The sequence below is a fragment of the Apis mellifera genome, linkage group LG12 (assembly GCF_003254395.2).
Source record: "Apis mellifera strain DH4 linkage group LG12, Amel_HAv3.1, whole genome shotgun sequence".
In the NCBI taxonomy this organism is placed as follows: Eukaryota; Metazoa; Arthropoda; class Insecta; order Hymenoptera; family Apidae; genus Apis; species Apis mellifera.
In genome coordinates, this window is record NC_037649.1 from 2,076,193 (window position 1) to 2,090,670 (window position 14,478).

At 24.0% G+C, this 14,478-nt stretch overlaps 1 protein-coding gene and 1 long non-coding RNA gene across 3 annotated transcripts in view; both read left to right on the forward strand.

Annotated features, from left to right (window-relative positions):
* The first annotated feature begins 22 nt into the window (after window positions 1-22).
* LOC724242 (protein neuralized) overlaps window positions 23-14,478 on the forward strand; it is a 179,758-nt gene continuing 165,302 nt past the window's right edge. The window contains exon 1 of the mRNA XM_006559240.3: window positions 23-217. Coding sequence (XP_006559303.1) covers window positions 184-217 — 34 coding nt within the window. The 5' untranslated portion in view covers window positions 23-183. The remainder of the gene's footprint in view (window positions 218-14,478) is intronic.
* Window positions 5,538-9,141, forward strand: LOC102654437. Of its 2 annotated transcripts, none has more exons than XR_408266.3 (3): window positions 5,538-6,509; window positions 6,592-6,703; window positions 6,790-7,146. It is a non-coding gene; the product is annotated as an uncharacterized LOC102654437 (long non-coding RNA). The 2 variants fall into 2 exon arrangements; XR_408265.3 differs by lacking the exon at window positions 6,790-7,146 and adding an exon at window positions 8,972-9,141 and having other exon boundaries at window positions 5,549-6,509.

Sequence of the window (14,478 nt, forward strand, 5' to 3'; positions counted from 1 at the left end):
CCTCGTTGCTTCGAAGCGGCCGTCCGTCTCTGTCGTAGCGACACTGCGGGTACACGATGTGATAGTATTTTTCGAAAAATGTGTCGATCTTTCGCGCACTCATGCATCCGCTTTTTCACGTGAGCCAGCCGCGATCGCCGTGTGCTTTATCTTGTGCTTGCCATCGCTGTTGGCGTGTGAATAATGGGCCAGTCGTCGAGTAACACCGGACACAGCGGTGAGTGTCGATTTTACATCCGTATTCGTAATTGTGTGTTGTTGGTCGTCCCGACGTTTTTTCGAGTTGCACTGCACGCTTGACATGTGTCAACTGCGAGGGCTCTTGACTTTGCTGCCAGCTCCTGCGCAAGTTTCGTTGACTTTTTCCGTGGCATTGCGTCGTTTGCGACGAGAACCTTCTCGACAGGGCCGTGTTTTCGCCGAAACAACGGTAGTTTCTCTTATAGGATACAATGATCACGTTGCCTTTGAGGTTATGTCAATGGGCACATTGATGTAACACGGCGATTGTAGAATCGCTTTTTGGTTCGTTTATTGTGTTATCGTGTTACGTGACATCTCCGTGTTTGGTATTGTTTATTTTTTTATAATACTTCTTTTCGTTGTTTCGATGTTACTGTTTGGTCATCATCGATTGTTGATTTAACTACCGCAGTGGTTGAATCTGCGCAAAACGATCGTTATCGCCATAGCGTTTTTTTTAAATTCAGTCGATCGGTTAAAGTTTTTTCGTATCTTATCGTTGTAAAAATTCTGAAGTTCTATTCATATACGATACAAATGTTATTGTTTGTTTTTTTTTTTTTCGTTTAAATCGTTCTACTTGCCATTGAATTATCTAAATTTTTACGTTCTATAGGGTATCAGAATTATTTGAAAATGAATCAGAATAATCAACAATTTTTTATTATTCAATTGTGAATTTTTAAGTTTTATAGTCTTTAAGTTTCATATTTTTCTACAAAATATGAATATAAATAAAGATAATATAAAAGCTTTGTTATGTAATTATATATATATATTAATAGCTGTTTAGATAATTAATTATTATTTTAATAGGTAAGATAATATAAATGAAACTTGTTCAAAAAAAGAAATTAAATTTTAAATATATAATCCATTAGATCATGTGTACATTTTCTTAAAATATTTGATTCTCGAAATTGAGATGGAAATATACTTCCTTTCTTACCGACCGAACATCCAAATCGATTGTACATAAGTGACATCTGTAGGAGATTTGTAATTTACGTTATCGATAATAAAGGAAGTATTATTTTTATACAGTGAAAAATTTGTTATATTATTTGTTATGTTGTGTAATCATATAACTGATTAAAATACTGATTAATAAATAAAATTTAATAATTTGTATGAAAAAAAGAATTATTATTAAAAATATATATAAAATTATATATAAAAATTAATATAAAAAAAATTATATGTATATACAAATATAAAAAAATAAGTAAATCATTTCACACTTTTTCATTCAATCCTAGCTTCTTTATATCAATTAATTAATTTTCTTATTAATTTAACGTCATTATTTATTAATCACATTTTAATTTAATTTTTTTTTTTTATAATTTTTTAAAATATATATAAAAATTTTGTTAAACACAATGTAAGGCAAGTTTTTGAAGAAATACTTATAAATATACTTATAAAATGAATTATAAAGTTAAAAGAGAGTTAAAAGTGGAAATTTATTTTAAGACGAATAATGTAAATAAAGAAAATAAAAGTTTAGAAAAACATAATATCAATTTTTATAATTTTTAAAAACTGTTTTTTTAATATTAATTAAAATAACAAAAAATATATAAAAAAAACATTAGATAAATAACAACATATATAATATAAGATGTTTTATATAATTGCAAGATGTTATAATTAATAAAAAATAGAGAGAAACATAAATTGGATTAAAAAGAAAATTTTTAAGTAAATAAAGTGCAATTTTTCACATTTTATAGTTGCATCAATTGAGTATAAGAATAAAATTTTTAAAAAATGATTAATTAGTAAGATATATATTCTAAAATATTTTAATTATTTAATCAATTTATATTCTTAAATAAATAATTAATTAAAATTAAAAATATATTTTTTTTTTAATAAAAAAAGTACAAATATATAAATTCATATTATAATTATATGATATTATATATTTATACAATTTGTGTAATTCATATATATTAGATTATTCATAGAAATGTATATAATTTATACAAATATTTATACAAATATTTTATTTCTATTTAGTTATAATTGTATATATATATAAAGAATAATTGTATATATAATATATATATACCAAAATTTTAAAAATATATAAAATGTTTACTTATATATTTTTAAAATTTTTGAAAAAGTTATTATTTATCAAATTAACCAATATTTACAAAAAGTTTTAATTTTTTACTATATTTCATATATAAAACACTTTCATGCAATAGAAAAGATTTATCTAAAATATAATATATTTCTATAAATATAATTTATTCTCACAATTGATCTGTATGTGGTACATGAAATATAGTATGATATACAGGAAATTTTCTTTAACTCTTTTCTTTAACTCTTTAACTCGAAGTTTCAAATAAAATAATTTCCAATATATTTACGTAAAATCATTCCATATCTAATTATATCACCAATTACAGAATATTTATTTATAAGTTATTTATAAATTTTTATAATTTATATGATATTAGATTATGTACATATAGAAAAAGATTATTTTATCTCCATTTAATTATAAATTGTATGTATAAAAAAAAAATTTAGATATACATATGTTAAAACTGAGATTCTAGAGATTGAAACAAATGCAAAATTTGATATTTAAAATTATTTATTAAAACTATTTTTTAAATTATAAGCAATTTAAATTTTGCAGAAGCAATATGGCACGAAAGTGAAAAAAGTTCTCCATTATACTTTGTCTAATGTAAAATTAAATTGCTTATAATTTGAAAAATAAGTTACATGAATATATACAATGAACATATTTACATATCAATTTCTCTTTTGTATCAACTTTTGTACCATATATATGGACAGAAGCTTTAAAAATATATTTCTTTACATATCATTAATTACATAAAATAATATGTTACCAAAGAAATCCATAATTTCGTTCAACAACTCAAAAAAATTCATCATTCCACAATCATCCGTACAAATAAATTAATTTTTGTACATTATATACACATCCTATGAATAGAAGCTTTAGACATATACAAAATATACTTTTCTATTAATTTACTGATTATCCTTAATTACATAAAACAATACTCTACCTATCTTTAAAATTTCCAATTTTAAAACTAATTATCCAATATGCAAGGGAAACACTTCCACAGAGCAAAAGAGGAAAAGACGCGACATCGGGAACAATATATCTCACCAACACAATTTACTTTTCATAATCCACTAGCCAAAGGAATCCAACACCGCATATAACTCGCCTGTCCGCGCGAATCATTCGGGCAAACAGATCACCGAGCCTTGTTAATTAATCGACAATCGCGAAACGAGACGTTTCCCTTCCGTACAAATATTTTACCAGCTGCGTTTCTTTGCCCCGCCGTGAGGGAACACCTTTCGATTTCATTTCGTACGGTGGTGGTGCTCGGTCGGGCTTGCAAGATGGTGTTGTACGTGGTAGCGGGCTCGGGCGCAGGTACGCGTATACTTTGGCGTGGGGCACAGATGTTATTGTCATATGGCAGACACACGGCTCTCGGGATTCGTAGCCGTAAAACCGCGACTGCAGGTCCGCACAAATCCTTGGTAAGGTAGCCGGCGCGGCTCTGTAATATTATCTAATCGACGTCACGCGAGTGGACTTAATGGAACAATTCGATTTAAATATCAAGACGATTAAGGTTAAGGATGTTTTATGTCTTCTTTTTATTTTCGTTTTCGTTTTTTTTTTTTTTGTGAATTGATTTGGATGATAATATGAGAATCATAGTAATGGAATAGTTTGATTTAAAATTAAGGATATTTTATTCTTTCTTTTTTTTTTTTTGTTTGTTTGTTTCGTTTTGTGAATAATATGAGAATAATGACTCATTTTAAGTAGATGATTAGGATTAAAAATATTTTATGTCTTTTTTTTTCTTTTTTTGTGAATTGAGTTAGGTGATGATGATGATTATGAAAGTTATATGTAAGTTAAGGTTTATATATATATATATATATATATATATATATATATATATATATATATATATATATTTAATATTTATAGAAAATAAATAAATATAACATGAGTAATTAATCGAAATAATTTAAGATTAAGGATTTTTTTTTCATTTTTGTGCATTAATTTTTGAAAATTTTCTTGATATTATTGAAACGATTAAGAATTTTTTATTTCTTTTTTTTTTTTTTGAATTAACTTGCTAATATTATGAAAATTATAGTATCTTTTTCTTAATATTGAAATGATTTATTTTGTTTACTTAAATTAATGTTTTGATAATTTATATAAATTTTTGGATAATATTAGGTTTTCATATTTCGTTATGAAATGTATTCATAAATATATCTCATAAATATATAAATCTATTTAGAATTTAGTATGTATATAGTAAATATTCTATTAGATAATATTTATTGTACATCAATTAATGTTTATAAATTTGAAGTTTGTTAGTATTTTTTTCTTAACTCTTTCTTGATATTAATTATTAAATGATTAAGATTAAGAATTTTTTCTCTTTCTTTTTTACTTTTGAAAATTAATTCTTAAAGATTTGTGTAAAGTTATGGAAAATATCATAAGAATTATAGTAATCTTTTGCTTGATATTATACAATTTTCAGGTTTTAGATGTATTTATGAAAGAATTAGGATAATTTTCTTTCTTTTTTTGAATTTTTGAAAAAAAATTCCATTATTGAATTTATTCATTCATTTTTGGATTTTATGATTCTTCGTTTTATGAGAATTTTTTATTTATTTCTTCTACATAATCTATATTTATATCTGTAAGATTTTTAAAAAAAATATTAATAATTATTATTTCATTTGATATCATAAATTCTTTAATTTCTTATATAAATAATTTGCAATATATTGGTGATAATTTTTTAGTTTCTCTTGCTTTCTTATTATTTTCCCAAAATTTATAAAAAATATAAATAATTATTCTTTTCTCTTTTCTCTTCTATTTCTTGAGACTTCATCCTCTTTTCTTGAGTTATATATTTCTTGAAGTTCCTTAAAATAATTATTTTTTGTTAAATATATGATGACACGCAGCTTTTAACTTTTTTAACTTGCATATTTTTCAGCAAAACTTTCGTTTTACAAGTTAAGTTATATTTTTATTATTAATAAGAAATATGAAAATATTTATTCATTTACGTAATAAAATAAAAAATATATATATATTTATTACGTAGAAAAAAATGAAATATATTCACTTTACTGTTAAATATCTTTGTTATACAATATAAAAATCATGAAGATACAAATTTATCGTTTTTTCATTTAATTAAATAGACTCTTCAGTTAGATAATTTCATATGAATCAACGGAAACATAATTTTGCACAATTGTATTGCACAATTTCATGTAACATCATAAAAGTATTGAATATTGGGATAGAGCAAAAGAATAAAAATTGCATAATAATTTTCTTAAACAGCGAAAAGAAAATTTACCCTCTTAATCTCTCACGTTTCACCGAAAAATCCAAATCCAATTCGTTAAAATTCAAACAATTCTCAACAATTCATTCTAACAAATTCATTTAATAATTCGAGATTAAAATCACCTCTCCATGTCCAAAATCATCGTGATCGATAAAAATTCCCCATGAATTTTAAAAATGGGGGGAAAACGGCGATTCAAAAAGAGCGAGAAATAAAAGGAATGGGGGGGGAGGGGGAATTTAAATAGGCTTGGGTCGAGGCTTGTTGGCATAATCGATATCACGGTTGCAAGCCGGTGTGATTAATTAGCAGCGGAAACGTGGCGACGTGGAGGTCAAAGGTAAGACTTCCGGGGGGGAGGGGGGAAGCGGCGAAGGAAAGCCTCGTAGACGATGCAGCGACTGTGGTTCAGGGCAGCGACCCAATTCTCATGTGTATTTATACCTAGAAGACGCTATGCCGGCTGCGTGTGGCCATTTTCGAGTGGGGAGAGGGAGAGAGAGAGACGCGGGGCGGGCCGATGAAAGACAGGGAGGAAAGAGAACCGTCTCGTGCGTCACGAGACACGGCACGGTGTCTAATGAATTTGGAAATTTAATTCCGACCGATTCGACCGGGGACAGCGCGGCATGAAACCGGTTGGTCACTGAGTAATTTCGACACCACGGGATTATTTATAGACGAGCAATAAGTAATAAAGAAGATTTTTAACCTTCCGTAGTTAGATGCGTCTGGAGAGTGATTCAAGTAATCAGTTTGGGGGTTCCCAACTTGTATTTAAAATTGAGGGAGATATTTGGGTAAGGCAGTAGATGGAGCTATTAAAATATATATGTAAGTTCAATTTCATTTGATTATTTTCTAATGACGATAATAATAGGAGGAACAATGAAGAAGAATTTTTAATTTTCTGTAGATTTTCCTAGATGCGTCTGGAGAGTGATTCAAGTAATCAGTTTGGGGGTTCCCAACTTGTATTTAAAATTGAGGGAGTTATTTGGGTAGTAGACGGAGCTATTAAAATATATGTAAGTTCAATTTCATTTGATTATTTTCTAATGACAATAATAATAGGAAAAACAATGAAGAAGAATTTTTAATTTTCTGTAATTAGATGTGTCTGGAGAGTGATTCGAATGATTAGTTTTCTAACTTGGTCTAGGGAGTTCTAGAATCGAGGGAGTTATTGTTGGTTAGATTGTTAATAGATGGCGCCATTAAAATATGGATAATTTCATTAGAATAATTAATTTAGAAGTCTAGAGAATTTTAAGCAATTTTAGGAAGATTAATATTTTTATAATTGGTAGATGGTGATATTAAAATATAGATAAGTTGAATTTAAATTGAATTTTTAATTTATAAGCGATCTAGGGAATTTTAATTTGTTACTATTCGTATAAAATGATGGTTATGTTAAAGTATGGATAAGTTGAATTTAATTTAAATGTTTATATAATTTATAAATGATTCAGAGAATTAGTATTAGAATTCTAAGATTATTTTTTGTAAAATTAATAATGATCCATATTAATATAAAATATAGATATTTATATTTATATTTAGATAATAATATGGAATGTAATTTATGAATAATTTAGAAAATCTTAAGTTAACAAGATTAGCAAGTTTAAAAAATGTTACTTTTTATAACATTGTTAATAGATACATTAAAATGTGGATAAGTTAAATTTAATTATGTACTTAATATATAAATAATCTTGAGAAATTTAGGATTAAAATTAAGATTCATAATATTGATAGATGGCTATGTTAAAATGGCGAAATGGATAATAATGGATAATAATATTTTAATTATTACCATTTCCAAACTTTTACATTTCCATTATAATTAATTAGGAGATATTCATGCATTTATAATAATTTAAATTTACGAAATATAAAAAAATATATTTAAAATAATTTTAAAATCGATGCAAATATACTTACAAATTTTTCTCCCCGATTTATGCAATCATTTTCGTTAACGAGAAATCGCTTAATAGGGTGTGCAAATTTTTCATATTTCCTTAAGCGAATACTTGGCAAAAGTTTCGAAAACTTTTCCAAGGGAAATTAAATGCACACAAAAGTTCGAGAAACTTGGTTATTAACTGCGAGAAGTTTTACAGCTGGTCGCTGGACCGTAAACTCTAGTGGAAACAAAGTAAGAAGTTGGTTCGAGATTCATGATCGATGAAGTGCATACGTTTTCCGTGTCAGACTTACCTTATCCATTTAGAAAATTAAATGAAACTTTAAATCGTGAATTGAAATAAACATTGTACAGTGTTGTTTCAATATAGTGCTATAAAACTTTGCAACCTGTCTCATATTTTGTAGCATAAAAAAACAAAATGCAGTTGAGTTTATTCTTTGAAAAAATTATATTATGATATGATTTAATATATATTATATGTAATATATGTTTCTAAAGTGTTTTTATTATATTTCATAAGATAGATTAAAGAAAATATATTTTGAATTTAGAATTCAAGAATATTTAGATATGTCATACATTTATATTGTCAAAGTAACAAATATTTTACAAAGATGTATTTATTTATATACATTGAATGAACCATAAAATAATCATTAAGAAAAATAATAAATTTAAATAGAAGAATTAAAAAAAATTAAAAAAATTTGTAATAAATTAATGCAGAAATTTTACTCGTTCATAAAAAATATTTTTTGTCGTGATCAAATTGTTTAAAAATATCTTATTTTTGAAAATCGATATTAGTTCAAATAAAATTTTATAAAAAATTGTCATAAATAATTTTTATAATATAAAAATTCATTCCTCTTTATATATTTATTATATAATTAAATGTAATTTATATATAAATAAATTTTTTATTTTCTATATTGTACTATAAAAGATTTTTAATACTTTATGTATGTTTATTTTAGATATAAAAATGATATTAGTATATTCTAGTTGTTTAGAATAATTGTATTATTATGAGAATTGTATAACTAAAAAAATATTAATATTAAATAAAATATTAAAATATCAATTATAGCTAATAAAAATAAATAAAAATTTATAAAGTAAAGATTCATCATTAATTAATATTTTATATAATAATAACCATGAAAAATATACAAAATAACTTTTTTATATAAAATTTACTTCATAAATATTTTCATTATTCAATTCAAAATTTCATTAAAATTTTCTTTTTTGTTGAAGTTTCATTAAAATGAAAAATTTTCTCTTCATCTCAAACAATTTACATTTTCTGATTAACGAATCAAAATTTTTAACCAATAATCTTTCTTATCCTTAGATTCACAAAACCTTTGGATCATTTTGCTCCAAAGGTTAGATGACATTTCAGCTTGTTGACACGGTCGAAAGGTTTGTGTAAGAAGAAAAATCTATAAATCTCAACTGCAAGAATCCTCCCACGCGTCTCAGCCCAGCTGATTCCAAGCTGGAGCTTCGAATGTTGCACAATGAACAGCCTTTAAAGCGCATCGCTTTAAAGCGACTCTTTTATGCAACGAGGAAAAAAAAAATGAAAATCTGTGAAACGTTGGCTGCGATTTAAAGGCAGGTCGCGATGGATAGAAAAGAGATTTTGTTGTGCAAGAGTCACCTGAGCGACGCGCTTTGTCAGCTGGGACGAAGGACGCGTACCTGAACTGGAAAGACCTTGCAAAATTGATGGAAATCTGGAAACTGCGAGCGAATGGAATAGTATTTTGTATAAAATTAGTGAAACGTTTAAGAAATTTGAGTTGTGCATTGTTTTGGAGATATGATTTTTCTAGGGAACTCTATATGTATCTAGGATTTTTTATTTAAATGTATAATTTTTCTAGAAAATTTTATATATTTCTTTTTATTTTAAATATATTGTACATTATATTGCGAAATTAAGAGAAATATAAAAATTCTAAATGAAATTCGAATTGAATATCATTTTGAAAAATGATAGTGAATCGTATTTATTATGATTTCATATTTTATATTGAATATGTATACTTTATAGTTGAAAATATTGTAGCAAAACAAGAGTAAAATAGATTCATTTTTCATTTATTATATTTATTACATAAACATAAATTCTATATGTTGTAATATAAATTAGTTATAGATATAATATTAATAACAATGGTATATCTAATATAGAAGACAATATTTTTGATTAATAAAATAAGAATTATCCATTTAATAAAATAATAATTATTTTTTTAAATTTTGATGTAAATCAAAGGCAGTTTCAAATTTAATAAATTTACTAGAACTTAAAATTGAAAAGATTTAATTTTATCAATTCAATAGTCATTATTAATCATTATATGATAAAATTTTTTACCCAGTTTTTTAAATCTTTGTAACATTGAAATGATTGTGCATTCTTTTGTTGAGAGATTTTAAATTAATAAATTAATAATAATTGATAATGATTAATAATAATAATATGTGAAATTGATAAACTTTACTATGTGATTAGATATTGACTAGATTGTTTGAAAAATTTGAAGATGATTTTAATTTTTGAAGATGATAATGATTTTTATAAAAATTATTTTATAAAAATCATTATTATTATTATTATTATTTATAATTGAGAAAATTTCTAAATTTAACGTTTAAAATAATATTTTACAATATTTTTTTAGGAATAGAAACAATTATAAATAAATATAAATTTTAAATTATATTTCAAATTAGATTAGATTTTATATTTTAGATTTCAAATTATCATAAAATTACATATGATTTCAATAACAAACAATCCAGTCATCATTTTATAATTTTAGAAACATATTGACATTAATTGAAATCATAGAAAAATATTTAAATCATTCCAATTTTTAAAATTGAAAAAATTTTCATTAGAAAGGATTAAAAATCGAATCGTTGTTTTTCGCAATCTGTTGTTTTCACAGCCAGAAATGGTCTAAATTAATTCTACGTATTCTTCTAAATAAAATTAGTAACAATTCGTGAATAACAGGAATCGAAATATGTAGTAGTGAAAACTGATACAGTTTTATTTCTGGTTGATCGCGTATGCATAAAATTGTCTATTTCGTTTCTTGTTTAATCGAATCTCGATCGAAATTGTTTGCATCCCATCTGCTCGTTTCTTGAGAAACGTATGAGAGAATGTCAATCCGTGAAAATGACACGAATCTCGATTTTCTTCAAGATAGTATATATGATAATCCATGAAAGTACATATTTTTACAGGTGATTTATTTAATTCGAAAATTATGATTTAAATGTATATAATTTAACGTAATATAATTTACACATAATTTTTACACGAATAATTTTTCAAATCAAAATTTTTAAATTTCAGAATTTCAAATTCTAAATAATATTCACTTCCAAGTTCTAAATAATATTTTGCTTAAGAAATTTTTAATTGAAAAAGCATTAAAATTTTAAACATTGATTTTATTCTATGTATTCACAAAGTTTCCTTAAAAATAAAAAAGTATTCGTTATTATATTTTCGTTATCTTTTATATTGTATCTGTAAAAAATTTTTTTTTTTTAAGTAGATTTATATTATAATATTATTTATACTAATATAAAAATATTATAATTAACAAATCAGTTATTATATTAATATAATTGAACATTAATGATTTAAATTTCAATATATATAGATAATTATTTAAATCGAATTATTTAAATTTGTTTTGTTCGAAATTTTTGAATAAAAGAGATTCAATAAAATTCAAAAGATCGATATACAATTATACAATTATTACACAATTAATATTTTTCTAATTATAAAAATTTAAGAGAAGAAAATATCGTGAATATCTATTTTGTTTTCGACTATTCGAAATAATTATACAATTAAAAAAAATATATAATAATAATAATTTAATAATATATATGTTGTAATATATTACTATATATTTCGAATTATATAGAATAATGATATAATGATGATATAATGATTCACGAAGTTTGACTTACAAAGATAAACTTCCATTTGTAAACACTTCATTTTTCTTGAATTCGAATTATAGAAACAAAAGATATATCAATATGGTGAATAATTCGATTTATGATATATCAATGTGGTGAATAATTCGATTTATGATATCTATAAAAATTTTTATTGTGGAATGAATAAATAAAATTATAGAGATTATCGAAATTTTTATAAAAATTCATATCAGTGCATTAGATTTGATTGAAATTAAAAAAGTTTAAAAATTCTTTATATTCGATGAAGATGCATACATATATATTTTTTATCTTTATTTTGTGAGAATATATTTACTACTGAATTAGAATTAATATATAATACCATTTTGAGTGATTTAATAGAACTTATATCAGTTCAATACAGTTTTAACATTAAAATTGAATAGAAGATTAATCTTTTGGATTTGAATCGTTTTTATATCACATATCGACATCGATGAAGTATTTGAAGGAGTAAGATAACGTTCGTGGCCTAAATACGTTCTTGCTCTCTTTATAAACGTTGTGAACAAATAATGTAAAAATAACTTTCAATAACAAAGCTCTGATGTCTGAACAAACGCATAAAATAAAATATCTATTATAATTCAGATAAAAGTTTATTATAAATGTTTTTCATTCATATAGATTGTAAAATTAATAAAATTTTAAAGATAGATAAAAAAATTCTAATTCATAAATTTATCAATATCTTTTAATATATTATAGAATAAACAGAATTTTTATCTCTTCTTATTTATTGTACAAAAATATGAATAAAAATTTACAATATTTTTTTATGGAAAAGTAATAATTACTCTTATATTTAAACAAAATCAGTTATTGATTGTGAAAAGTGGAATGCTTTTGAAAGAAAATATATTTATGAAAAAATAATTTGATCTACATCACAGAATCATTATCCTTTCAACTATTCTTTTATTTTACATTATAATTTCTATTTTAATTTTGATATCTATATTTTATATATATTATATTTATAAACATATAAATATAAAGCAATATAATATAAATTTTATATTAAAGTATAATTAATTGTTCAAATATTCAAGAAAATAAATTTTTCTTATAAAAATATTCGATATTTTTATAGATTTGAGATGAAAAACTATTATGATAATTTTTTAAGAAAAATTTATTTAATTTGATTGATTCATCTTAATGAATATTTACATACAAAGCATTTTAAATAGCTAATAATTATTTGTTTCTAATAAGTATAATTATTTTTTTTTTTTTATTAGACATTTTTATTTATAATATATATTATTATTTTTGCAATTCATTCATTCTGTGTAAATAGAGATACATTTTCATAAAGAATTTTTCAATTTTTCAATTTTTAATTTATCATTTTCACATAAATTTACAACAAATTTATAATTTAATAATATTTGTTCCTCTATTAGATATTTTTATTTATAATATATATTATTATTTTTGCAATTCATTCATCCTGTATAAATAAAGACACACTTTCACAAAGAATTTTTCAATTTTTCAATTTTTAATTTGTCATTTTCACATAAATTTATAAATATATATTCATATATATTTCATCACATAAATATATATTCAAATATTCCTTCAAATTCAATACGATACAAATTATACCACTCTCCAAATATTTGTTAAAACTTCAATTTTAATTTTGGTATCTTCCAAAAGAAAAATTTTTTTTCGATTCATTTGATAAATCATCGTGTAGCAGGCCTCGATATTCACGATAAAAAATATCCATGCTCCACAATCGTGAAGTGGAACGAATTCGTTCTCACGACACTCGAACCACACGGTATATGCAATAAAGTCAAAAGACGGGCTGTAAGAAAGCTCAGTGTCTCACACCCAAAAATATCTATACCGTGTCAAGATACGTGCACACGCGGACAGTATACCGTATTTCACATGGAGACACGTGTGTATATGATGTATATGCGATGCGTGGTTCAACTATGCACATGCCAACATCACATTTAGTAGTATTTCCGTGTTCGTATAGGCCATCGTCTCCGCAGCCGTCTGCTACTTCCGTCTGCCATCCGCTTCCCTTGACACGAGTATTAACATCCTCTGATATTGCGGTTTTAAGATGGGGGATAGAGGGGCTTTTTATTTTCAGTTATTTTCGGTTGTAATCTATGCGCTACTTCAAATTTTAAAAATAAACGAATATCTTACGATTTCACATTTGTGAAATATTAAAAATTTTGAATATTGATTTGAAGATGAAGATGTGTTAAGATTAGGTTTAATTAAGTTTAAGGTTAAATAGCGTAGAAGGTAATAGGTTTGGAATATTTTTTTAAAAATTTGTTAAACATATTATTATTGTTATTATCAAATGATATTATTGATAAATTTTACGTGGAACAAAATGATTTTTGAAAATTTTCTTTCTTAGTAATTGAATCAAGTGAATGGTTATATTATAGTGTCGAAATAAATTTAGAGAAATAAATTTTTATGGATTTTTATAATTTTTGATATCAAGAAAATTATTAATAAATGTTATATTATCTAATTAAATATAATTAGATAATTTCTTGTACTTATAAGAAATCTCATCTTTTTTATTCTTGTTGAAAAACTTTTTCAAGAAAAAATTTTTTGAAACTTTAAGACAGTAAATAAACATAATTTAAAATCCAATTTATTTGCAAAGTTGTTCGTTTTTTGGCTTACAGGATAGAACAGTAACGTAAAGAGTCTAAATTGCATCTTCCTTTCTACGAAATTAAATGGATCAAAGTATAGAATAAAACCTTAAATGAAATTGAGGTTGAATAGCAAAAACTTTTCAACAAAATTACACTTTTATGTTAAGGAGGT